The sequence below is a fragment of the Anas platyrhynchos genome, chromosome 20, assembly GCF_047663525.1.
Source record: "Anas platyrhynchos isolate ZD024472 breed Pekin duck chromosome 20, IASCAAS_PekinDuck_T2T, whole genome shotgun sequence".
NCBI lineage: Eukaryota > Metazoa > Chordata > Aves > Anseriformes > Anatidae > Anas > Anas platyrhynchos.
The window spans coordinates 3,902,346-3,928,239 of NC_092606.1; the positions used below are offsets into that span (position 1 = coordinate 3,902,346).

At 40.1% G+C, this 25,894-nt stretch overlaps 2 protein-coding genes across 10 annotated transcripts in view; one reads left to right on the top strand and one right to left on the bottom strand.

Moving 5' to 3' along the window:
* SPATA22 (spermatogenesis associated 22) overlaps positions 1 to 25,894 on the bottom strand; it is a 76,484-nt gene that overhangs the window by 37,852 nt on the left and 12,738 nt on the right. For 7 of the 9 annotated variants that reach the window (XR_011804268.1, XR_011804271.1, XR_011804269.1 and 4 more), the window contains exons 9-10: positions 23,791 to 23,889; positions 2,392 to 2,477 (exon numbers count right to left, since the gene is read on the bottom strand). Coding sequence is in view for 1 of the 9 variants with exons in the window: in XM_072026109.1 (XP_071882210.1) it covers positions 23,875 to 23,889 (15 nt within the window). In the remaining 8 variants the exon portion in view is untranslated. Of the gene's footprint in view, positions 1 to 2,391; positions 2,478 to 21,058; positions 23,890 to 25,894 lie in introns of those variants that run through there. The other 2 variants (XR_011804275.1, XM_072026109.1) reach the window with 2 other exon arrangements.
* LHFPL7 (LHFPL tetraspan subfamily member 7) overlaps positions 1 to 25,894 on the top strand; it is a 64,866-nt gene that overhangs the window by 33,865 nt on the left and 5,107 nt on the right. The gene's annotated exons all lie outside the window — the stretch shown is intronic.

The window sequence follows — 25,894 nt, forward strand, 5'->3', positions numbered from 1 at the left end:
ACCCCACTTACAATTCCACTATGCTGAAGTAGCACACGCTCATTTTTTTGCTTTTAAGAAGATGGCAGCACACAGTGCTAACCCCCAAAAAGAGCAGAGATTGGCACGGTTGCCTCTTTAGGAATGGTAATGCTGCAGTTTCACTAGAAATCAGAAGAGAGAATTAAGCCTCTCAGGAGCACAGGGCTGTACTCGGAATTAAACCCAGGTCTCCTGAGCCACAGACAATGCTATGCCAACCACTCCATATTAGAAAGGGTCATTTTCTCATTTCCTTCATCCAGACTCACAACAGCAAGGGAGATGATGCCTGCAAATTTAGCTAAAAGCTTTCAATGACATTCCCATGAGCACCAGTTCAATGGCTGTTGCACACAGGTGCCAAAAAAGTGTGATTGGAAATACAGAAGGTTTTCAGAGTACAGGACAGAAAGCAATTTGTTTTAATACCTCCACAGCTCTCTCCCCTTCACTGGCCCTTTCAGTGGAGATCCCGTAGGCTTTGGTGGACCCAGATGGGAAGCTACTCTCCAAACATCCTACACTGCTCCCTGGAGAGGAGAACTGCTGCTGTTCTAAATGAGGGCTGGGCAAGGAGCTCCCCTTCTGTCCTACCTGAGCAATTCTGCAAGCAAGGAAGCATTAGGAGCAAAATAGTTCCTCTGGTGCCTTTTCAAGGTCTTTATTTGGTCACAGAAATCACTTTATCATATCACTTTAGGACAAAGTCAGCATTCAATCCAGAGTGAGCTCTAGAAGAGTCAGTGCAACATGTCAGGGTTTCAGTCTTACCAGGTTATTTGAAGTTCGGTAGCTGAAGAGTGACTGAACAAACAGCAATTAGCACTGTTTTTTATTTACTATCCCTGAGTGTCCAGGACTGCACAGCCCACAGAAGAAGGGAGAAATACACAGGCACAGCTTAGATTTTGCCAATAGCAAGGACATAGAGCTTTTCCTACAACCTCTCTCCCATCAAAGTCACTGTGAGCTCTGACAGGTGCTGCTAAGAATGTAAGCTCTTAGTCTGAGGACAGAAATTAAATCCATAGCAAGAGCTAGCCCAAGGCACTGGAGTGCCACCTACGAGGCAGCAAAGAACCTGGCTCAGCTCTCCCAAGCAGCTTAAGCTACCACACAGTTTGTGCCAGGGCAGCCCTGGCTGACTTGTCCAAAGGGTAGTTACCATGACTCAGATGACGAGCAGTACCATGAGCTGGGATTGCTTGATGACATCTCTCCATACCTACATGGCTACGCACAGCTTTGAGAACCCACAACAGCTCCTCTCCCTGACTTAGCACCTCTTCCCCCCCGCCCCAATCCTCACAGCTTCCTCCTGGGGTGCTCTAAGGGGTGCTTGTAAGGCCCCTAGCTCCCATTCTCCATCAAGCTCCCCCTACCCCTGCCAATAAACTCATTTTTAAAAATTGTGTCAGCTGCAAGGATGCAGATGGTCGCATTTGCATCAAACAACTTTTAAATTATCATTCAAATTAAATTAAATTGAAATGCAATGAGCTGTTCCTGTAGATCTAGGCACACAAAGACGAGTTAATGAAGGTCACGTTTGTAACCAGTGAAGAACATTTAAACTGTATCATGCCTTGCATGGAATGCCATTAGAATAACACGCCTTTCTAAATAAGGATAAATTGCTCTTGAAGGCCTTGTGCAGGATTGCTCTCCACCCCCAGGAAAGGCTGGTCTTTGGGAACTTTGTGGTTAAAACAGGGAGGAGTTGTGCTGGGTCCGGCAGAGCACCAGCAAAACTTGTTGGCCTTGTGGTGCAAGGCCTCTAGCATCAATTTGGGCTGAGCAGATCCCACCTACTCTCCATGCCTGAATGCAAAACCAGGCAAGCCTGGAAAGCCCTGCATAATGTGGCTGAGAGGCACGTCTTCAAACAAGAGAGCTGTAGTTTTGCAAATATGCGCCCTGCATGCCTCTGGTTGTAATTGCCTCATTTACACTCACAAAACTGTGTCTTTTGCCTTGTGCTGTGTTTGTAGTCATCTTTGACAAACTGCCCTGTAATGGCTTTTGTGACATCCGTCATCTTCACAGCTCTGTGTTGTCACAACGATGTCATACAAATTAACCATACCATTTCCATGTGCTGAGATGAAAAATGAAACCCATTCAGCCTGCAAGTGGCAGAGCCCACACTGCCTCCATGCTGAGGCTTCCCATGGGCCAGCTGCTGCTCTGGCACCAGGTCTGGCCCCAACAAGACAGTGTGCAAGTGCAGGAGCTTTTAGGCACTGCTCTTTCCCTCTCCTTTGCATGATACTGCACCTCACCTACAGCTGCTGTGAACCACATTACACATTTCTTCCTAAGAAATGAACTATCATTTAGTATATGAAAATAAATGGCAAAATTACATACCAAATGCTCCTTAGCAACAAAGCTCTTGTTTTCACACATTGTCTGTTCCATACTCAGGTGTGAAGAAGCTCAGAGATCAGAGGAACCTGTGAAACAGAGAGTAATAATTGGCAAGGTTTTTGGCATCTGGTGACAGTTTTTGCAAGCAAAGGCTTAAGAGCTGCAGGTTTGCTTCAGTGATAGCCTGCTCTCTCACAGGAAAAAAGTTAACACCTGCCATGAAAAGAGGACTAATACTTGCTTTAATTAGTCACTGAGTTCTAGTATATCCAACAACACAGTTGCTTGCAAACGACTGGGTGCATCCAAAATCTTGGAAAGCAAATGTTACAAAATCCGCCCAGCACAAATGGGGCCGTGTTTCTGACATATTATTTCTAAAGCAGTCAAATCACAGCTGAATGCATTTGATAATCCCTTGCAATAAGAAGCACCAGGTTCAGTTACTGAGCTGAGGACACTGGATAAGTGAGTTAACCCCATCTTCAAAGCATGCTGCTGGGAGGTGGTGATGTACACTCTGAGAAGAGTATTGCTCAGATTTTTTCTTAAACATTGAAAATGGTTCTAGATCTGAGGAAAGCCCTTTTGATCTCAGTGAATGAAGGATGAATTTGTATCATCACAATTGAGAACAAACTCTGTACCTGAATGTTCTACTTGGAGAAAGCTTTTGTGTGAGGGCATCTGAGAAACTGCAACAACTGGAATTAAAGTATTTTACATATCCATTCATAAGGTACAGCCCATATATAATAGTAGAAAAACAAAATGTCAGACAAACTGATTAAAAAAACGAGTTTGAAAACTGCCTTACAAATGAAAGGCACAGTAGTAGCTTAGTGGAGAATGGTGATTTACTTTCTGATTTGTAAACCGTTTTATTTATCAATAGTTGAAGTTAAAAGATTACGCAAAAATAACAAAGGCAAAGATATGTGACTAGAAGAATATATTATTGCTGCTGCCAGTCTGGATTCAACAAAGGGATTTTAGCCTTTGTCTTGTTTTTGATCACTACAGAACAACCCCCCATCTAAAAACACAGTTGCCCTCTAGGCACAGGAGCAGACTTTTAGCCTCAATTTCTGCACCCCTTCTTCACCAGCTTTAGGGATTGAGTTAAATGGCCCTGATCAAGGAGGTCATCGGCTTCACGGGGTTTACCGGTGCAGCAGTACGTGACAAGCTTATGGCACGGACATGGCTCAGTTACTAACCCCTGAAAATTCAATGACATCTCAGAGAAGCCAAAGACTTTGAGTCCTGTCATTGAGTTCTCTTGCACAGCATCAAAGTGTTGCAAATAGGAGCCTTTGCACCGTCAGTTCACTTTCTCCTAGGAATCTCTATGGGAAAGAAATTTTTCCTCTTTAACTGTTCCATTAGAAACTACTGATGCAGAATCCATCAAACCCATTAAAGGTCCATTAAGTCTGCAAGGCTGCTTTTTGTTTTCCTGTACTGTCTAAAGAATTTGGAAGGCCACAAGCCATATGTTGCCTGTGGCAGATTAACCTGTGCTGGCTGGATATGGCTTATGGCTGCAATATCCTATATGCAATATGGATATGTGGTTTTGAAAGCTGAGAGGATACAAGGCGCTATTACTATACCAGGATTGCTAGGCCAGTGCCTTTGAATTATGTTACAGAAAAATGACAGCAGTGTATGACAGACAACAAATGAAGGCCAAGATATATGGCCCAAAATACACCATGCCACTGAACAATTTTGAATCTGAGGCATTTGCTCTTTAGTCAGTTGTGAACTGTTCACTCTTCCCTGTCTTCAACAAAGGACACTTAAATTATAACCACGTATATAATAAAATAAGTTGAAGATCAATGGTACTGAGTATGACAACTACCATGTATCTTAGCCTGAATGAAAAACCACATGGGATGAATGTCCCAGAGCATTTTATGAACTTGTATTATTGCATCAATTTCAAGATATTTGCAAAGGATAATTTCAGGTAACACTAGGAAACAGGTATTTCTAAAATAAACCAAAGCACAGTGATCATGTGCAACCTAGAATGACAGAGCAGACCTTGGCTAGGACACAGGAATAATCTTTGTAAACTAGTGTCACACCACATGAAAGGTCTAAGCCACGGTTACCCCAGCAAGCAATATGCAGTGATGATACTTCGATGAAACCTCATAGCACCCTGTTGTGACCTGGTGATGTTGAATAAATATGCAGCAACTCAGACACTTGCAGTAGCAGGCAGACACACCTGGTAGAGTGCAGAGGTCAGACACCAAGTGTGTGAGATGCTTGTCTAGCTTGTTATGGCCTCCTGGGAAATTTGTTTGGGTTTCGTTAACTTGACTTTTAAATGCAGGCATCCTACGGAAGGAAACTTCCGTGAATGACAAGTCTGATGTAGTTAAACAAAACCTGCATTTTGAAAGGCAGAACTCCAAATGTGATTAAAATGCAGGTTTTCCAATGTATATTTCATTAAGGCTAACCATAAGCAATCCTTTTAAAATATTTCCTTTGATGGCTGCCTGTTTATTTGGATACAATGACTGCAGGTTTGGTGAAAGAGGGTGTCAAACAGGTCAAGAGGCGAGACAGACACTGTGTCCTGGAAATTCAAGCCTTTATTATCTGGTCTCCATGGGATTTCCTTTCCTACATGGAAAAATGTGTGGTAATGCCATAGCAACAACAAAGGAACAAACATAGCAGGACATGTCTTTGCTGTTTAAGGCTTAGTAGGCTGGATTTTTTAAATGACTGCATTTCCACAACAGTTATTTTGCTTAAAGTAGTATAAACAATGAAAATCTGAACTAAAAGCACAAGAAATAAGGATGAACAGCTTCCCATCTTCTCTTTGACGACCTGTCTGTGAGGCAAAGGAAGCCCTATAAATGCTAAGGACAAGCTGAAAAATCCTCGTTTTAATTTTAAACTGATTCCTCTCCCTCATCTCTTACCAAACTAATGAAAGAAGCATCCTTAAACCCAATGATAACCCCCTCACCCTGTGTGCATAAGCACAGCTGCCTGCAGCTACGCGTATTCTCTCCTAACCAGTTCCCACAGACAAAATCTACAGCCTGCTGCTGTGCAAAGGGACTTTGATTAAGGATTCAGGGGCTAAACGGCTGAGGACATCCGGGATGTCTATGGAGATTCACAAAATGGAAGAGGCTCCACACACTATACAAATGGAGAAAAGCCTTCAAGTGCCAACCGTGAAGGCTGGGCAGCTCCCTAGGGGCAAAGTCCCTTCCTCAGATGGCAAAGGCCAGTTCCTGTGCAGTATATATGCCAGCAGGACATGTAGGAAGGCATAAGCTCTTTTTTTCATATGGAATTCATCCAGTATTTCACAGGAATCCATGACTCACAAACAGCATTTTGAAGCCTTTGCAAATGGTAGATCAACATGATTTATCAAAATCAGGTAATAATCATGACACAGATCTGTCAGCAGCTCCAGAGGGAAGTTTTGCAGCCCTCCTATAACCTTTAAGATCCTTGACATGAAATGCAAGGCTTCCTGAGCTGTTTCATAACCTTATTCGTAACCTTCCTTTCACAAGCCATTATTCTTCACACAGCAAGCCCAGATAGCAGGGCCCATCAGCACCTGTCACAGAAGAGGTCTCAGCTTAAAACTCACAGTTTAGCTGTCTTATTTCAAACCAGCTCTTTATCAGAAGAGACGAAAGTCATGCCAAGATAAGACATAAGATGAATGTGTGTAAGAAAGAAAAAAAATCAATTCAATTTTCAGGAAAAACTACTAACTACATTTTGTAGAGTTACTAAGTTTTTGCTGGAGTATATCCAAGGCTAGATTCCAGTGCCTTCATTTGCAAACCTATTCTACATACTCGTCATGGTCTCTGCAATACAGTTCCTCTGACGTCAACTTCTGCCCACTCATTCTGGTCTGCCCAGGAACCTCAATCAGTCATTGGATATAGCGTTGTAATAACTGCTTTGTAGCTTAACTGTTTCACTCAGATCACCTCTCAAGGGAGGGCACTGAGCATCCAAAATTCCCTGCTGATATGCAGAGGGGACAAGTGCTCAATATCTTGCCAGGACCAAGCCCTTCAATCATCTTCTTTGAAGCGTAAATCTTGCTTCATTCAGGCTCATCATAGAACGCCAGTGTTTAATCTGTAATTTACCTAGTACGCATTATAGTGCCTCTGACTGCACTATATGCTCCTCTGAAAAGAATAGCCAAAGTTGGGCAGTATCCAGAGCCCATCAGAAAAGCCAATGGCAAGAGGTCCTAACACGCCTCGATGTGAGCAACGGACTGACAAACTCACAGATGGGTTTTGTTCAAAAGGCTCCTTCATAAAGGATAATAAAATAATAACTGCACTAATAGCACGGATTCTCTAATAGCTCAAAACATGTTAAAATTGTTTCAGTAGGCATAAAAAGAAATATTGTGAGATTAACACTTAACAGATTGAAAACATCTGGGTTTAGAAAATGGATTGGTGAGACAGCCAGCTTTCGCAGGGCTTTGCAGGGTTATTTCCCCCTTTGGATTAATCTACTTGACTACAGAATAAGTATTTTTCTGACCTGCCAGCAGAGACAATATTAATAGTTTCTAATTCTTTAGTCAGCAGAACAATAAGGTGAATGCATGCCTGGGATTGGGTAGAGGGGAGTCTTTATGATCCTCCAGCATCCCTTTAAATTCTCCTTCTGTCACTTGCAACAAAACAGGCACTTTTTGGTATGGAAAACACATGGTACACAAAGAAAAAGGAAAAATAAGCCTGCCAGCTTTAAATGCAGAACTGCACTCAGATTTATGGGGTTATGTCTCAGAAACAGAATAACAGCTGATATCTTTTTATGGGTGATTGGGAAAAAGTAAATGTATTTCATGCTATAATACAATGGTTAGTGATCTCAGATAGATAATAGATGGACTTTTTTTTCATTAAAATGCCATTTGCAAATGGAATAGGTGGGTGGAGCCATTGACTTGATAGTGGTAAATGACCTGATCACAGGTGAATAATAATAATTGTGCATTGGCAATGATCGGTGCCAACTTGACAGATAGCTCGGATCTGACCTGTAATATTTGGCATCAAACCTCATTTCTATGCATCCAGCTTCATGCCTTCTATCTTTATTACCCAGTGCATTTTCTTTTCTGAGAGCAGCCTGATTGCTACTAATCTTCTAGCCTGTAACCTAATGCTCTCTCCCTAAATGAAGTCCCCATATTGTTGATAAAGAGTCATTGTGTTCGCTTATCTCCCTCCTCTCCAGAAGTGATAGCAGGAAATCTGACTTCTCAATTAACCTGTGCTGAATTAGAATCTTTATGATCGAATTGGTTGACGTGATTTTTTTTAAATCTGGATTGCTTGAAACTCACTGAGAATTAGGGCTTGTGAAACTCACCAGAGCCTCTTTCTGTGTGTCAGATTGCTGTAGTGTACACAAATGAGAAGCCATTTTTCTGTCACTCTTACAAATTGCTTTTCTTTCTGAGATTTTATAAGAAGGAATGAACATGGCACTGTGTTGCAGGGAAACCAACAGAAATGAGATCACTTACACAATGGAAAAATAATGGATGTTTTACAGATATAGCAAACAAAGGTGAATATAGCATAAATCTTTCTATGAGACAGACCCTCCACAAATTAATTAAAATGATAATTTAGAAAGTATTTTTCTGGGATGCAATAATATATGTTGGCATGTAAGAATAAAGACATCCAAAACCCAGTGTGCTTATGTCACCTGCATGTTTGCTGAAATATTCTTTTCTGATTAAAATAATGTCTATGTCTCACAAATGCCACATCACGTTTGGGAATCTCATCAAAGGTTACGGAAAAAGTAAATGAGTAAAAAGTCCAGAGAGGCAGGAGTTTCCAAAAGCCAGGCCAGGAGGCACATAGGCTGCTGGGAGCAGGTCGAGCCCATCAGCCCTGACACAGCAGAAATGCGTGGGCTTTCCTTTGCTCTGCCCCACTGCAGCTGCATGGGCTCTCTGGTATACAGGCATCCTCCTGCTCTCACAACTGCTTTATCAGATGAGACCTGGTGTTAGACGCTGTCTTCCCTGTGTGTCTTTGAGTTCAAGTAGGGCTTAACCTGGAGGCATAAGGCTTGCTCTAATTCCTTGGCATTTTACATAGATAAACCAACAAGTTTAATTACAGAATGTTTAATTAGAGACTGTATTTAAGATCATCAAAATGTCTCCTACATTAAAAAGCATATTAATTCCATTAAAATATGGATACCTAAGGAAAAAAAAAAAAAGATTTAGAGGCTAAATGGAACCTCTCTCATTACAACTTCACTTAACTGATGCTGTTTGAGTTTTGATGGGAAGGGCTCTGGCAGCAGGTCCAAGTCTGATAAATACATTTCCATTTAAGATTCCACCTGTAATTATCCACTATAACACAAGGACTTAAATCAGCGTGTCTTGGATATCTCCTCTTTTCACCAAGTAGATACTTCAAATATTTTTCTTGTTCAAACAGGGATGCATGGAGGGCTCATCTCCACTATTGTTAATTGACTATTAACTACTATTTATTATTTAGTATTAACTATTGTTAATCTGGTGAGAGAAATCCTGTACTAATACACACAGAGGTTGGTACGAATCAAATTTTCCATATCTCCATGACAGATTGAAGTGCAAACTGAAACTAATGCCATAACAGAAAACAACAGCAAAAATAGCGACACAACACTAAAGTTTAGTCTGTATTTTACACACACACACAAAAAAAAAAAAAAAAAAAAAGTGAGGATGTCACAGAAATGTGGTGGAAAGGATGGAAAGAGACTGATGTGCCAACAGAAGTCAGAGATCATAGAATCAAAGAGATAATCCTGAGTAAGTCACAGTATAGCAGCAGATGTAAAACTGGAGGAAAGAAAACATGAAAGCCAGTAAGAAAGAAAACATCAGAGTGGGATTGCATAGGTGTAAAATAAAATTAAACACAGGATTATGTAGAGCTTTGAAGAGGACTGGATATCAGTAAAGGTTTTTGACATTTGCTTCAAAAATTGACACCACCTTGAAAAATTAGCTCTTGCTTTCTGAAGATTATGTCTGAATAATGACATTGCTTTGCAATGGTTTTTAGGTACTTGTGATTGTAGGTGAAAATTCTTACTAATCTTTACACATCATACATAGATCTCTCCATCAGGAATTGTTGCCTGAAAACACACTCACCCTGACTCCCATGCGGAATATACCCTGTAAAACTCCATCTTAGAAGTGAATATTTTAATAAAAATACTACTTTGCTGAAGATTTCAGCAGATTTCAATGAATGCTTTCTCTTCCAACCAGGATTTAGATTTCTTTTTTAGATTCTGTTTAAATTCACATTATTTCAGGACTATTTTATAACATTTGCATAGCATTTCAAAGCACCTCCCAGTAAAAAGGCATCGAGGTAATCTATGGCACTATAAATAAGAAGCTTTTTTAAGAAAGTCCTTGAGTCATTTTGCTGTAATGACAGCAGGCCTCATTAAACAGCTGCATATACGGCACAGATTGGGGACATTTGAAATGCTGGCGTGCCTGCATTTTATGACAGCCCCAAATGTGACCCCTGGGAACACAGCAGCAACAGAGATGCAGGACTCAAATTTGATTGCAAAAGGAGCAAAAGTGTCAAAGTTGGCCTCTCCCTGTGGTGTGGGATGGTCTGGGCAATGGCTGGGTGCTGCCTCCCTTCACCTCTGCTTAATGCTTCATTACTCACCTCCCCCTAACCCACTGTACTCAGCAGGGTGACATTGTCTTGTGTGTGACAGCCACACAAGGCTCTTTTCCTAAAGGAAATCCCATAGCTGTTTTGTCCAGGGTCTCCCAAGTGGTGTGTGTCAGTGCCTTTCATGCAGGCACTTAGCTCTGGACGAGCACGTGTTTCAGATGTGCAGTTTCTGTGTAGTGACTGCTGCAAAAAGCGGGCTGCAGGCTTTGTGTGTAAAGGTGCACCTTGCATCTGGCCTTACTGCCTCTGTGCAATGAAATGCCGGTTCACCTGCTTATCAGGAGTAGTAGGACCGTGCTTGCTCTGAAGGGCATACTCCAACTCCTGCTATGTTTTGGGTGCTCATGCCATGTCCCACCTTCCTGGCATCCTCCTCATGGGTCAAGGTGTTCAGATTTCATAGATTTAGATGCAGAACTGAGAGAAAAGACCTAATCTTTTCTTAAATTGGTGACATTTTTACATTTCTCTTTGACAGTCTCTTTCAGTCTTTAGAAATCCAGGCCTGTGCTAGGTGCACCGTGGCAGCCTTATACATGTGTAACAGTGCACTATTTATTTATTATCAGTATTTTATAAACCATTTCAATAAACACAAATGCATGGAAAGTCAAATTGCCACTGGAGGTCTTTTCCAACCTTAACGACTCTGTCATTCTATGATTGCTATAGAAACTACTTGATAAAAACAGCTGTCTGCCTTGCACACAAAAGCTGACCTACTCCCAGCACACAGGTTGTCCTGGCACTGACCCCAAAGCCAGCAATATACTGCCTCACTCAGATGAATTCCCTGGAAAAATGGTTTGTGTCAATGCTGATAAGGGAAATGGTGTGAGGGGCAGGCAACAGATGTCACAATTTAAGCCCCTAAATCCTACTGATATTAGTCTGGAGAGAGGAAGCTAGTTTTTCTGATTCAGTGGTGGGTTGAGGCTTTAAGGAGAATACGAAATACACCTGGAGCTGTGGCAGGGTATGCAAGATCACGGCATGGATACAGCTGTGTCCTCTACACCGCCTGTATCTCTTGCCCATAGAAGGAGCCTCACTCATCCTGCTCTGAAGTTGTCCAAAAAGCAGCAAGAACAATGCAGGTGCTGGATTCACTGATAATTGTTTGGGTATTCTAGCTACACTATCCCTCAGCAAATTAACTGTTAGGTAAAAAAAGTCACAGAATCACAGAATCATCTAGGTTGGAAGAGACCTCCAAGATCACCAGATCAGTCCAAGATCAGTCCAAGATCAGTCCAACCTCTGACCTAACACTAACAAGTCCTCCAATAAACCCTGTCACTAAGCTCTACATCTAAATGTCTTTTAAAGACCTCCAGGGATGGTGACTCAACCACTTCCCTGGGCAGCCCATTCCAATGCCTAACAACACTTTCAGTAAAGAAGTTCTTTCTAATATCCAACCTAAGTTGTAGAAATGTAAGAAAGGGACATCACAATTTTAAAATGCAGTTTGTTGTATACATGATTGAGAAATCAAGCTTGAGAGGATCTTCTGAGAAGAGGCCAAGAGAGTCCAATCAAGCACTTGTTTACTTAAGCTGTTGAAAGTTCTACTCTTCATTCTATGGAGGCAAAACATTTGAGTCGGGACATACAGGGGGTTAACTTTGTAATTTGGCACTGGGCGATCTGGACTACAAATTTATCTGCAAGTCATCGTACAAGGGCTGAGGTGTTTGATCCTCCATGGGTCACTGAACACAGGTAAGTCATTTTATAAAATAACGTTCCTTCAGCCCTTCACTGTGTACAGAATACCAGACTTCCACACTGCTGAATTAAAGCTGTAAATTTGAACTGTCAAAGCCAAAAGATGTTGAAGCAGGCAGCAGGTACTTTTATGACATTTTCTTATTACAAACACTGAGATGCAATTGCTCATAGAGAGCATTAAATCAAATCATGAACGGAAACTGCGACAGAAACACCCCAGCTTCCTGCCTTACCACAGGCATTGCCAAAAGACTTGCAATTAACCACCAGGGCTGAGGAGCTGGAAAGTGGAGATGCTTTTCTTTTGGACAGATTTTGCCGTTCTAAGTTTAACAGTGCACTTGTGTCTAACCAGTTAGAAGTATCTTGATGAACTTAAGCCTATGAAGTAACTATTTAGTCACACTTTTAGAACAGCATCTCCTGCGCTGCCCAGTCATGTACGTGGTGAGAGACACTATGCTCCCAAAATAGCATCAGCCACAGAGGAGCAACCATGGCTCCTCGCCCTGTCCAAAAACAAAGCAGAAAGAATGATTTGACAGAATTAACGATGCAGATACTGTTAGAAAACTACTGTGCTGAACTGACTACATATTGGCTATACAGCTATTGGTTTGTATCTTCTGCAATCCAAGTAGTCCTCAACAGCTGCATATAGCAGAGCACTGTTGTTGAGAGAAGTTTAACTGTTTGCATGGAGTTAAAGTTTTTTCTGCAGTTACATCTCTTGGGACAGCAGAGAGAGATACTGTGCTATCAGCACCATTCAGCCAGGCCTTGGGTTCCCAATCAAAAGAGTTTACTTGAATTTTGTTGTTAATTGCTCCACTTGTTCCTTCTTTTTAGTCAATCAAATTTACTTCTGTCTGTAGATCCAGTAATTACATGTTCTTGTTTTTATGCAGGGCTAATAGACCACCTAAAGCTTTGTGTAAATTAGTTAATGTTTTCTCCTCCAAAGCTGGCATTTCTCCTGTATTATGGTGACAGATGCAAAATGTTCCTTGTAAAAGCATATGGCAAATTGATGAAGTACAGCAACTGCTTATGGATTTTTGAAGGACAGGGTTAAAGAAGCATGTTCTTCATGATATCAATGAGCACAGTACTGATTTTGTAGTTCTTCAGTAGCCTGAAATGCCTTAAAGTTGCTGCTGCAAAAGCAGATATCTCAGAGGAAAAAATGTTATAACAAATATAGAGGGAAAATAATTTTAAGGGGTGCTTACGCCAAGTGGGAGTGGCCACATTGGGCTAAAATGGAGCATGGATCAGCGTCTGTCTTGCATTAAAAAGCAAAACCGTGGAGCAGAGTTTTTAGGCCAACCAAATAAAAATAAAAGATTGTGTAGGGGAAGATAAACTTTAAGTACTTTGTCACTGCAGCTTTGAAAATGCCTGTTGTTGTTGAATATTAATCTGCTAGTCGTATTGCAAGAGAACTGTGGTTCTCTGTAGATATCTGGGGGCAAAACCTGGCCTAATGAGGTCAGTGGCAACACTCCTGTCAACTCAGTACAGGCAGGCTTTTATTCCAATTCTTTAACTGTTTTTATTTCCTGTAAATAATCCCTGCTAGAATTGGAAAACATTTAAAGTGAGGTTTCATTCCTGAGTGCATAACTATAATGCATTAATAAATCAGGAGCCAAACTAAATATCTGCTGTTTTCCAATTATGTTTCAGCCTTCCCATTTATTTCTGTTTTTCCTCTTTCTCGTGCTATTTTGTAAACAAAAAATCCACATTTTCTGACAATTTTGGGATGCCCATAAGGGGGAACACATACTCCTTTCTCCGCCAAAAAAATTCCCCACTGTGTGCTCAGGCAGCACTGGATTCAAAAGTGCAGCTTTTTTTTTTTTTGGTTCAGCTTTGGTTCCCTTCACTTTCTGCTGATCCCATGAAATTGAAAAAGCAAGTGGAAAAAAGCTGAAAGATCCCATCACATTTTCTCCAATTTAAAGTACTAACTATCATGTTATGTAAAAGCCTGAGGTAAGCCTCAAAGTTGGATCTCTTACACAGCAATTTCCTTGAAGAGTTATTGGATCTCATTTTCGTATGGGTTTCTTCTGCATACAAGTATTTTATTGCATCTGTTTATCCCAGTGACCTGGAATTCATTTATTTGACAAAGACATTTCCACGACTGAGCTTCCAAATGTACAGAGAGAAGTATGACACATCTGCTTTTAGTTTGTTCTCTCCGTGGTTCATTTACAAATGAACACTACAGAGAAATACGTGTGCAGCACAGAAGTTGCACATCATTACTAGCAAACACCAGGTAGCAAACTTCAAAGTGGCAACAACCGTGCCAAACCACAAAATTAATATGACTGTGATGTAGTGTGGGCAGGACTGCAGTCAGTGGGCATGCAGTGTTTCTAGGGTACTAAAAACCTGATGAAAAATCCTTTAAATCTTCTAACTTGTTCCCAAGACCCTTCCACTGTAATCAGATACTGTAGTGGGGACCTTATGTCCTCCCCCTCTCTAAGCAAGCAGCAGTGATTTCTTAGTTTGGAAGTTGACTTGCATACATTTACAGCTGCTGAAATGAACGTGGGGCCTCTTTATGCCTTCATGAGACAAAACCCTAAAGGAATTAGGATGGAGAACAAGTGTCATTATATCCCAATGCTGTGCAGGAACTTATTCCTTTCTTGAAGGGAAAAATAGTTAAATGAATGGAAACTTTTGAACCCTGATGGCTGCTGTATGCATTTAAGATTCATCATTTGCTGTGCCTTGGTGCACATCACTTCTGGCAGAACAAATGAGTATTTCCCTGATTAATCAGCAGTCCTCAGGGAACTGCTCTTTCTGCACATACATTATGATCATTAAGAAGTCATACTGTCCTGTGCTTTTTGCAGCATATGGAAAATGCAAAGTAAATTGTGCAAAATACACTACGTTTATTAGATACATTTCTCTGTATCTCTTTCAGTTACAGTGTAATTTGGTATCCTGAGATGATGAATGATGTAATTAACTTAATTTTTTCTGTGCTGCCCCATAAATGTTATTAACTCAAACATGCAAGAAGATGGAGATGCAATGGAGTTATTTTTGTCATCCCTGAAGGAAGCCCCTATCATGCACTAACCAGCCCAGACACAGTGCCTGCCTTGGGCATTTCTCCTTGCTGTGTTGTAGGGCTGGCAGTGCCGGTGCTGGTGCCTGCAGCAAAATGGGGATCCCAGCTCTCAGCAGGGTGGCAGGGAGCTGGGCAGGCACAGCTGAGCAGGGATGCCTGAAGCCAGGCTGCACTCACCTCTAGAGTCAGGAAAACCCAGCTGCATCATGGAGTGTTCCTCCCAGCAGCATCCTTAGACCCCCACAGACACACAGCAACCTGCCAAACTCCAGCACAGACTCTCCAGAGGCTTTGCCAGGCTCCCACTGCTCTCCTGGCTCAGCCAACCCTACCCACACCTGAAATCTCATAGGAGACAGCTGTGATTGGCAGGACTAGCATAGCTTGGGCCCAGCTGTGACACAGGGGCAGGGCAGAGGGTAGAAACCTTTACTATATTGGAAACAACAGCTTTCACTTTGCAGGCAAATTACTGGTTAAATCACATTTGACAGACTCCAGAGTAATTGCTGTGTGAGCAGCCCGTGGATTTAGGAGGCAGGCGCGACGGCGTGTTCAACTGACAATTAGGTGGCTCATCCCATCAAAGGAAGCGTCTCTTGCCATTGTATGGTGTTGGACACCTAATTAAACAGCAAATGAAAGTGAACAGGTCCCCCTTGCACTAACAAAACTAACAACTCTGGTACTGCACAAGGCTTGTGCTACTGAAACATAGATATTTGCTTTTGGGCCATGGGGTGCATCTCCTGCCTGCCAAGCACATGATCACTTCAGAAGAGGAGCCATCATGCTCTAGAGAGCATGGAGCAGTTTTCTTTCTTTCCTTTCCTCCATCTTCAGGGTCTGCTTTCCATGGAAAGGAGACTCAGGCCTGCAGGGCGGAGAGACACATTTCAGTAGGCACTGATGAGAACAGCCAATGCAAGGCTGTTTTCTGTGTCCTGAGCTGTGACAGATGGAGAGAAAAATGTCCCAGGGCAGGCTGGCAGCAGGACCTTTTACTTTGCTCTGTCTAACACACGTGAGCATCAGCAGATCCTGCTGCCAACAGTTATCACTTGCTGAGACTGAGCTGAGAGGTGGCTGCACAGGAAAGCAACCATTAAATGCTGCCTGCGTCTCCTCTGCAATCACAGTGCTTGAGTGGCCCTGCCACTCTGAGCTCTGCAGGGCACTTGGAACCAAAATGAAAGGAAATGGGAAACTGTGGCTCCATTATTTCAACACAGATTGCACAAAAGTTAGTGGGCTGCTAGAGGAAGAGCTTGGTCCTTCTCAGCTGACCTGAGACCTGTGCTCATCTGCAATCATCTTTTGTTTTAGGAAAATGTACAGAACCAAACCTGCTGACAGGGAGAAACTTTCACAAATCTTGCCTCATAGAAGAATTTCCACTAATGCTTTTCTCACATGAAAGAGAATATTTCTGTGTAATATTGTTCCCTGATGGGCTTATATTGATTTATTTTTTAAATATGAAAATATATGATGCAATATTCTTGAAAAATTAGAAAAACAAATCAGTCTGTGGCTCAACATAATATGTCACTTAAAAAATGCAAACTAAAGACCAAGTGCAAGGGAAGAGAAATAAGATTTTTTTTTATTACAAGCTAAAGACTTAGCTTAGAAATTAGCTTCACTTCCCTGACCTGCGGGACTGGAGGGCACTGCATTTCTGGCGCTTACATGTTAACAAGATCATCTGCACTCCCAGGAGAAACTCAGAATTCATAACTGAAGTTTCAGCAGACAAAAAAAAAAAAAAAAAAAAAAAAAAAAAAGAGCAGAGTGATTTGCAGTTTCTTTACAAACAAATGTACTCAGATTTCCAGTGCACATGTCCCTCTCTATGATCTGGGTCTTCAGTAGTTTGTTTATTATGAAAGATCAATGCTTGTTTTATTTAAGCATTTCAGCTCCCCTTAAAAAAGAAAGTATAGAAAATAAATACATTTCAATGTCAGAAGATCCATAGCAGTGCTATTCTCTGTATTAATAAAACAAAGGGAATAATACAGATGTCCTTGAGAGTAACTGTTTCTTACAGAGATAAGATGGTGATTAATGGGAAATTTGTTCTTGCCAGAGGTGGCTATCAAGTAAAGTAAATAAATGGTATGGTTCCATTCTTGCAGTCTACCTACCATAAATATTATTACTCTGGAAATAGGAAACTGTAATACTACTGGCCAATCAAAGGTTCAAGATTCTGAAAACATCCTTGCCCCTTAGGTTATTCTATTGGTGCCATCATTTACTATGATGCCACAAAGAAAAAAAATGGCATAGCAACCAATTCAATTTAATTTTAAAATAATTTCTAGAATACAATGTTATTTTCTGATGGTGTCACTGCACCTTGTCAAAATTAGCTAAATATGTTAACCTTAAGAAATGGAACAGCCTTTATTAAGCTGGATTTTAAACCTGATAAAGCGTTAAAAAAATAAATACAGGCTATGTCCCTTCTAGTGCGTTTTTAAGAGATCTGCTTATAGAGTCCTGCGGCAGCTCACCTTCTTCCTAAGCATTCAGCAGGATGCAAAATACTGCTAGGAGGCACCAGTCTCCTGCAGTTCTTAGCATTTGCCTGAAGTTACTGGCACAAGAGACAGAGAATTTTCAGTGCTACCTTAACTGGAGATATAAAAACTCCCCCACAAAGAGGGGGATTCAATCGTCCTCATAGTTTATTTATAGATTTTGTATTTCATGGTCCAGATATATTAACTAAGTTATTCTGTCAAGAAGTATAAATGATGATCATTTGTTAGCTGAACCACTTGAATAATTGTATCAAACTGTAATAAAGTTATTGAAGGGATTTATTAACCTGATGAAGTAACTCATTAAATCCTTTAAATGCATTAATGAAGGAGGAAGTATGGGTCCTTTTGGTATAATTGAAGATGGGAAATTGAGCAGCAGAGCCAACCTGATAAAAATAGTCAGATATCCCAAATCGCTTGTATGTAGCTAGTCATTTTGGGTATTTCTATCACTACTGTGGATTTCTATATTATTTTTCAAACTAAGTGTCTCTGCCTCAGAACTCAAATACTTCTTTTGTTTTACCATGACCTAAAGTTATGTGAGTGTGTTTATGAGTTGGGAGCTATAGCACATGTCAGTCAACAATGGGCTTCTAGCTCCATGAAGCAGAGAAGGGACATGAGCCAGAAGCGGCTTCTGTAAGTACAACAGAATCGCAAAATGTCATAGTTGGCAGTGCCCATTGCAACCAATGACTTGCTGAGGTAACTATTGACTTGCTCAGGTACCTATAAATTGTGTCTGCAGTGGGAGGTAAAGAGTCTGGAGCCAAAATGTTTGCATTAATTCATTTGCACAGCTGGCAATCAGTACAGGCAACCTCTGCTCAGAAAAGTAGATCATGCATTGACTTAAGAAGGACAGGTCAGAGTGCAGCATGCTGGCAGACTTGTCTGAGGATTGGACCTGGGATAACCTGCAGAGTTACCAGGCTGCTTTCAGTGAATTAGCAGGTGCATTCCCATTTCCTATCTGCAGAGTATCTAGGGTTAAGCCGCAGGTGATTTTTTTATAACAGTCTTAAAGATTAGGAAAACCACTACAAGCTGCACTTTTCAAGTTTGCAGCATTCAAAAAAAAACAACAAACAAACAAAAAAACAACCTTCCAAGTATGCAGGTAGTATTTACTGTTGGAGGTGCAGCTATAACCGACTTCAGTAGGATGTAGCCAACCATATGGCTACAGCTGTGGCACCTGGGCTGTAAAAAGAGGGGAGCCCTGGAGAAGACAATTACTTCCAGCATTACTTGTGGTGCTGCTGATTTATGGTGTGCTGGAATCAGTAGCGTGAAATGAGGGTTGTTACAGAACTGTTTTTTATGATCAGGTGGCAGTACATGCACTTCTGCTGAGTGATGACATTCACAGGACTAGGATGTCTGAGAAACAGAAAACTCTAGTTTCGACCCCTGTCAAAGAGTTTTTATTACGAGATACGAAAACATGCAATTTGTGTCTTCCTGGCAGTTCCTGTGTCCTGGGAAAATGGAAGCTGATCTTTGCAGCTTAAATCAATTAGAAGAAGGATCTAAGATGCCTTTTTTGTTTTAAGCATGTATTTTTCATGGTTGCATTCCATATAAAATGCTGTTCTGTCAGGGATTCTAATCACCATTCAGACATTTATGTAAAATACCTGCCTCTGAAAGAGGTAATGAATGCGATATCCCTGAGGCTTGAAGACTGTTGGGATGTAAAGTGCAACCGTAACGAAGTGAGATGTGGGCATTACTCTCAGGCATCAGGCCTCCTGCTACCACTGACTCAGCTGCCACATCGTGCATCTCCGTGATGTGGGTGACAAGATATAGAATGTGCAAAGTCAAAATAAACTCACTGTATGATGTCTTTACAATAAGGTCACCTCTGATGTAAGGCTAGCATTTAATGGCTACCAGCTTCATTATAAATCTGTTTTCATGAGCGTCTGCTCTGCTTAAATTGTGAGTCTTGGGAGAGGTGGAAAAATTGATTTAAAACAGACCTATGAGGTCTGAGCAGGTTGGGAAAAGAAGGGAGCAAATGTGTCATGTCAAATCATGACATTTCAGGTGATCTACACATCACTGCCCATCTTTTGGACCTCATCCGCTGCTCTAAATAGCTATTTAGGAACTTGGAATTGACAGCCAGAGCAGGAGCCAAGACCTGCTGCATGTAGGCTGCGCAGAATCTCCGCTTCCCAGGCAAGCTGGCACCTTGGGAGAGACAATATGCTACAAGGAGATGTGTCTGCTCCCTCACTGCTTCCAGTTGCGCATGGACCCAGGCTGATACTGTTCTTGCTAGGGAATGCATTGGATGGTGAATTGAAGCTGCATTTGTTCTTAGCCAAAAGATCACAAGAAGAAGTATTGATTAATTTTTCAGTTATCAATTTCATTCCCTGCCTGTGCTGGACAGCATGCTAGTTCTGGCATGGATAGCTTAACTAACAGAAGCAAAGCATTTGCCACCTTTATTTCTATCAGTAGAAATGGAGCTGAGCAGCTAACCAATGTGCATTGCTTAGAAAATATGTACCATATTATGTTTACCTAAAATAGAGCAACTGAAATATGCATTTTTATTAGCCCTTCTTAATTGTTGAATAAAATTTAATATAGATAAGGGAATGCAGGCATATTGCAGGCACAATACATCCTGAGCATGCTGCTCTCATCTAAAGAATCCAACACTTAAATGTGTCAATATTATATTATTACTCTGCTTCTGTTTGGTGTTCTGAAATAGATGAAGTGAGCATGACTTCCATTATTTCCGTAAATTAAATAGAAAATATAAATAATTATTGGAGAAATTTAAAAAATAGGATAATTCTAATGGCTTTCAAATTAGAGTGCATCTGACAGTCCCAATTTCTTAACTCTCTGAGCCTTGTAACATTCTGTGTAACAATCTGCTATTCTGAGAACCACTAGTTCTTGTCTCTCCCTTTTACAGTCTGCTAAATAGGCTGTATATCTTCTAACCTTGCTGATGACAAAATGCACTCCTTCACCACAGTCCACACAGTGCTAGATCACTTCAGCCTTTTTGAGTAAATGGCACACAACTCTATAACTGCATGATTAGGCCCATAGATTACCAGATTACAACAGTAAATCTTCACCATAGCTACCACTCACTTGGCAGAAATACTGAAGTTTCATCATTTGTTCTCATGTAGAAAACATGCTGTGAAACGCAACCTCAAAGGTCACTGGGATGGCATTTTCTTTTGTGGCCCTTAATAAACTTGTAGCTAATGCAGCAATTACCAAGGCCAATTACCTCTATGTTGTCTTCAGAGAATTTCTTTTCCAAAGTCTGGATTGTTAGATTCCACTTCCTTCAGTTAAAATGTAGGGTAGATTTAGCTACACATTTCTGTAACAGGCTGTTTGTGCACTAAGGGCCTGTCTGCATGAGGAAGCTATGCCAACAGAACTTGAGTGGGGTATTTAAGTGGTACTAAAAAGATTTCTGCAAAAAAGGTGTGTGGGCACTCTTATTTCAGTGTTAGTTTTATTTAAAATAACCTCTTCCTGTTCCACCTCAGCTAAATACAGATAAACTGAAACGCTATAGTAATATTGTCCAGCTTTTTACATACATATATTTCTCAGTAGTTTTGCATATATATACATATATAAAAATATAAGTTACTATATCTGATGCAGTACCTCAGCCTGCGAGCTGTAGTAACATACTTAGCATTTATTTATACACAGACTGAAACATTGTACAAACCAGTACATATCCTTTGTTAGCTAAGAAAGGATTTAGACATGCTACGTAGCTTTCTTTATAACCACATTTATTTTATAGCTGTGAAGTTCTAACTTGTGAGTTGCACCATTTAGAAAAGCTAGAAAAAGAACTGGTATAATCTACTTATTTGGCAGCAGTCCAGGAGTGATACATGTTCTTCAAATCACAACATGTTTGACTGAAATGAAGCCAATGGAATAATTCTTTAAAAGGAGAAGAGCTAAACTGTAATATGTTAGAAGTGACTGTATCATTATAACTAGTTCCAGGTCTTTGTTCAGAGGGAGACAGCTTCATTTTGATACCAAGTATACAGACATTATTATCACTTTTCCCTTCTCTCCATTTTGCTTTCTATGGAGAAAACAATTGCTAGGGCTGTTTTCAAAAGTTTGAATTATGGGTACCTGACTTGCACCTGCTAGTTCTGTAGAGGAGAATGGCATTTAACGGTGGTCCCTGTTTGCGTCACCCCTCAAATATTTTGTTTCCATCACAGCAAGATTTTGTCTGCTTTAGTTTTGTCTTTAATAAATCACTTTTCCAACCATTTTATTTATACTTAATTGACGTTTAAAATGAGGCCTGCTGATCTTAGATGTATTTCAGCTTTCACCAAATTTAGTCTAGGTAATTCCTCCTCTTCTGAAATAGCCAAAGGAAATTGCTCATCTGTGGATAGCCCCAAAATGCCTCTTGGTTCTGCTTGTACAGTCATGTGCAGCTATTACCATGGAGAACAATTGTGACCTTGGATTTTATTTAGCATTGTCTTAAGGCTTCCAGTTGGTAGAAAAGACTTAAATATATCTCATTTTTGTACAGGGGAACTTGCACCATGTACGTACAAAATATCCTAAATGTAGTGACCCTTCAGGCATGCTATAAAAATACTTGCTAGGGAAGAGTGCTGGAAATTACTAAAAGTAGCCTAGCCAGTGCAGTAGGAAAAGATGATGCCTTTGAAGATTTCTGGCTGATTTACTGGTTAAAGGTTTTTCTCAGTGCAGCTCAGATATTAGCTGTATTTCTGGCTTTGTGTTAGGGTGTCTGTGTTTTTGGATCAACATCTACCTTCTTCTTTAAAATTATAGTAGTAAAATCAAATAAACATAAAGAAAAAGCTTAAGAGGAGCTAATAAAATTATTAGAGAACACCTGAGGAAATGTTACTCAAAGTCAACTGAGTGTGCCTAAGATGAATTGCCAGCTTTAAGAAGAGAGACAATGGATTATATGTAAGAGGAAACTTCTTGATGAGATTAGTGAGAAAGTACAGCTGCTTTGGTAGATTAAGTTTTGTCAATAAAAATTTTCCAAGAATAGATAAGATGGTAAAGTAATCTTTAACACATTTGGAAAAATACTCTTACTCGCATAGGATTCAGTCCTAACTCTCATGATTGATGAGAAGTCCTACACTCTTGCAACTAAACCATAATAGTTACAAGTATCAGGAATATAATTTACTCCTAAAGTAAGCAAATTAAACTTCTAAGACAAAATAATCTTCTTACAGCATGTAATTCCAGGAAGATAATTCAGGCACACAGCATATTTTACTACTTGTAATCATTGTTACACATCATTTAAACACATTAACAAATACAATAAAATAAAACAATACCCCCTTCACTGTTCTTTTTGATCTTTATATCTGTGGACAATTTCCATCTCCAGTTCTTTTCAGAGTTTAAACATTAGTATGGAAGGATACACATAATCTTAACCAAGTATTCACACTCCTGCCTCACGATACAGAAAGCTGTTAAATTATTTGTTTCATATCTTGAAAACTCCAGCAGTCTTTGGGAAAGAAGTGGAAATGGAAATAGCCATTTTTTTGTGCATGGTATTTAAGACAGTTGTACATTAGTGCCCTCTGCACATACTGTAGAGAACTGCATTACTTTGGTTTGTCTGGTTTAAAATTAAATCAATCACAATGTGTTTTCCTGTTAAATGCTTAAATAGTACTTCAGAAGATTAATGAAATAAATGAACCTGTGCAATGACAAAGAATTAAAATTTATTGTATTTTAAAATAGCAGAAAATGCTGCTTTTCCCTGAGTAGTAATGATATTATTTCAGTATTATTTCCAATTATAATTTAAAACTTTTTGTATAGAACACTCTGTGTTCTCCATAAAAAGGACTCTAATTTTTTTTTAGAAATTGACAAATTCACGTAGATTGTTTGTGGGTTTTTTTTGTTTGGTTGGTTGGTTTTTTTGTTTGTTTGTTTGTTTGTTTTTTAACAGGAAAACATTTTTAAAGTCTTGTTTGTGTAGCAGGTAACAAGAGCACAGCCTTGTCTAGCAAACCCTTCAGAGGAGAAACTGTCAGTTGCCATCTGGCTGCAGGACACCAGTGAAGTACAGAGAACAAGAGAGGAAGAATGAGACTGTAACTTTTTGTCAGGGCAGAAGGTTAGAAAGCAGAAATTAAAAGTGACTTACAGTTGAATCGATGCACATGGACTTGACTATAAACTGACTTGCATTCAGCAGTGGCTGTGACATTTGGCGGTGGCCTGTGAGAACTCAGGTGATGACGTCCTAGCAATAACAAATACCATGTGTTAGATACTAAAATAAAAAAAAATAAAATGCATGTTTCTAACAAAACACAGTAGTTTATGGCAGATAAGTGTCAAAAAACAGTCTGAGGAACCAAATGATCAGTCAAACCATGTTAAAAAAAATCCAACCATCCATTTTACCAGCAAGTCTGCTCTACATTCCGTATGCTTCATATTGTAGAAGAAGCCCAAATATGTTGTCTTGCCTTCTCATGATCTTCTATGGCAGTGGGATTACACTGTATATAATGGTAATACACACTCACTGCTGTAGTCTGACACCTTTCAAAGAGATGTTTGTTGTTGGAAAACCATGCAGAGGCATAAGTGCTATATGAGGTGCCTAAATGGAGTCCCACTGTTTCTTTGTGTGTTCTCCCAGCTAACTGCACTGCTGATAGACAGCACCATTAAGCAGTCATTAGCACCATGTCTGAAAGCTTGGCTTCTGCTGATAATAACAGGCTATTCAATATTTTGAGCCTTTGTAAGAAAGAGGGCACCTAAATGAGAATAATGAGGCCATTCTGTGACATGCCTGAGGATATGAAACCATGAGTAACTTTTTAGCCCATTTGATATGTGAACACATTACATTCAACTGTCACAGATTATTTCTATCCTTACAAAAAAAAAAAATATAATAAAAAAGCTTCTTCTATTAAATCAAACTATAAAAACAAAAACATCAGCACCAAGTAATCAAAACATTAGTGTCACTGTAAAGCACAATCTTCAAAATAACTCTGTAGCTGGGTTACCCAACAAAAAAAGAAAACATATACACGGACAGATTTATGAAGTAGAGCAGGAGAACTGAGATTCTGTCAGAAAAACAGCAAATTCTAACAGCAAAGTTTAAAGGGATTTTATGATAAAAAGATTACTTCCAATTGTGCATAATGACTTCTTCAGCTGAATGAGATGTGTGGATTATTTTGGCTTTGAAAAGGTGAATGAACTGAAATTTTGCTTTTAGACCTGATTCTTGCTTAGAGAAGTTTCTGTTTCTCTTAAAACTCATTTGCTTTCCTTTGCAAACAGCCCTAGCATTTTACAGAAGTTTTTCCACCATATGGTTATTTCAAGATTTTTAATGCAGTCATGCAGTGTGGGTTCTGAGTGGGTCTGTGCTGCAAATCCACTTTACATCACAGCCTTTTCAATAGTATGTTGTTCCACTTCCCATCTGAGCCCACAAGCAAATGCTACAGCCTAAATAGTTTTATGGGTTGATACCAGTTTAGTATACAGCTCAGCTTAGATGTTTAACATTCAAACTTTACAATAACATTAGGAAAAGTCCTCTGTTTGTTCACCGAGATTGCTTTCTATGTTCCATTCCACAGAGATGGTACTCTATAAATTTTCTTGGCCATGCAAGTGTGCCACAACTTTTTAATGAACAAAGAAAGCGTGCTGGCCCTTAGCTCTTTTTCTTCTTTTGGGAAAGCTCAGTGACCTTTGATAGATAAGAAGGTTGTGAATGTGTCTAGTTTAGCTTCACTTTGTATTTATTTTTTGTATTATTTTAAGTGGTCTAATATGTGCAGTTAAGGTAGCTCTGCATAATACAACTAATTTCTTTGTATTTAGCTTCAGTTTCTGTATGTTTGTTTAACAGTAGAGTCTGAGCACACAAGCACAGTTGCTAAGAATTGTACAGTGCTCAGCATCTTGGACTCCCTCTGGTTAAATGTCATGGAATGAAAGGCATGCGCTGAAGGTGTTGGCTGGGCTACGAAGGACCTTGTATGTTGCATCGACACCTTCGTACACCTTAAACCTGGAAAGAGGGGAAAGCCACTGTGTTCTTTCCTTGTGAATCAGTGTAACCTTACCATTCACAAAGGTGATGAAAGGGAATTAGAGTGGGTGTGGGAGCAAGGGAAAAGCACCTGCTCTCAGAGAATTCCACTTACTGGCAGGCAGTTTCTCTTTGTACCCTTACAAGAGTTACCCTAGAGGGAAACAGACTTGCA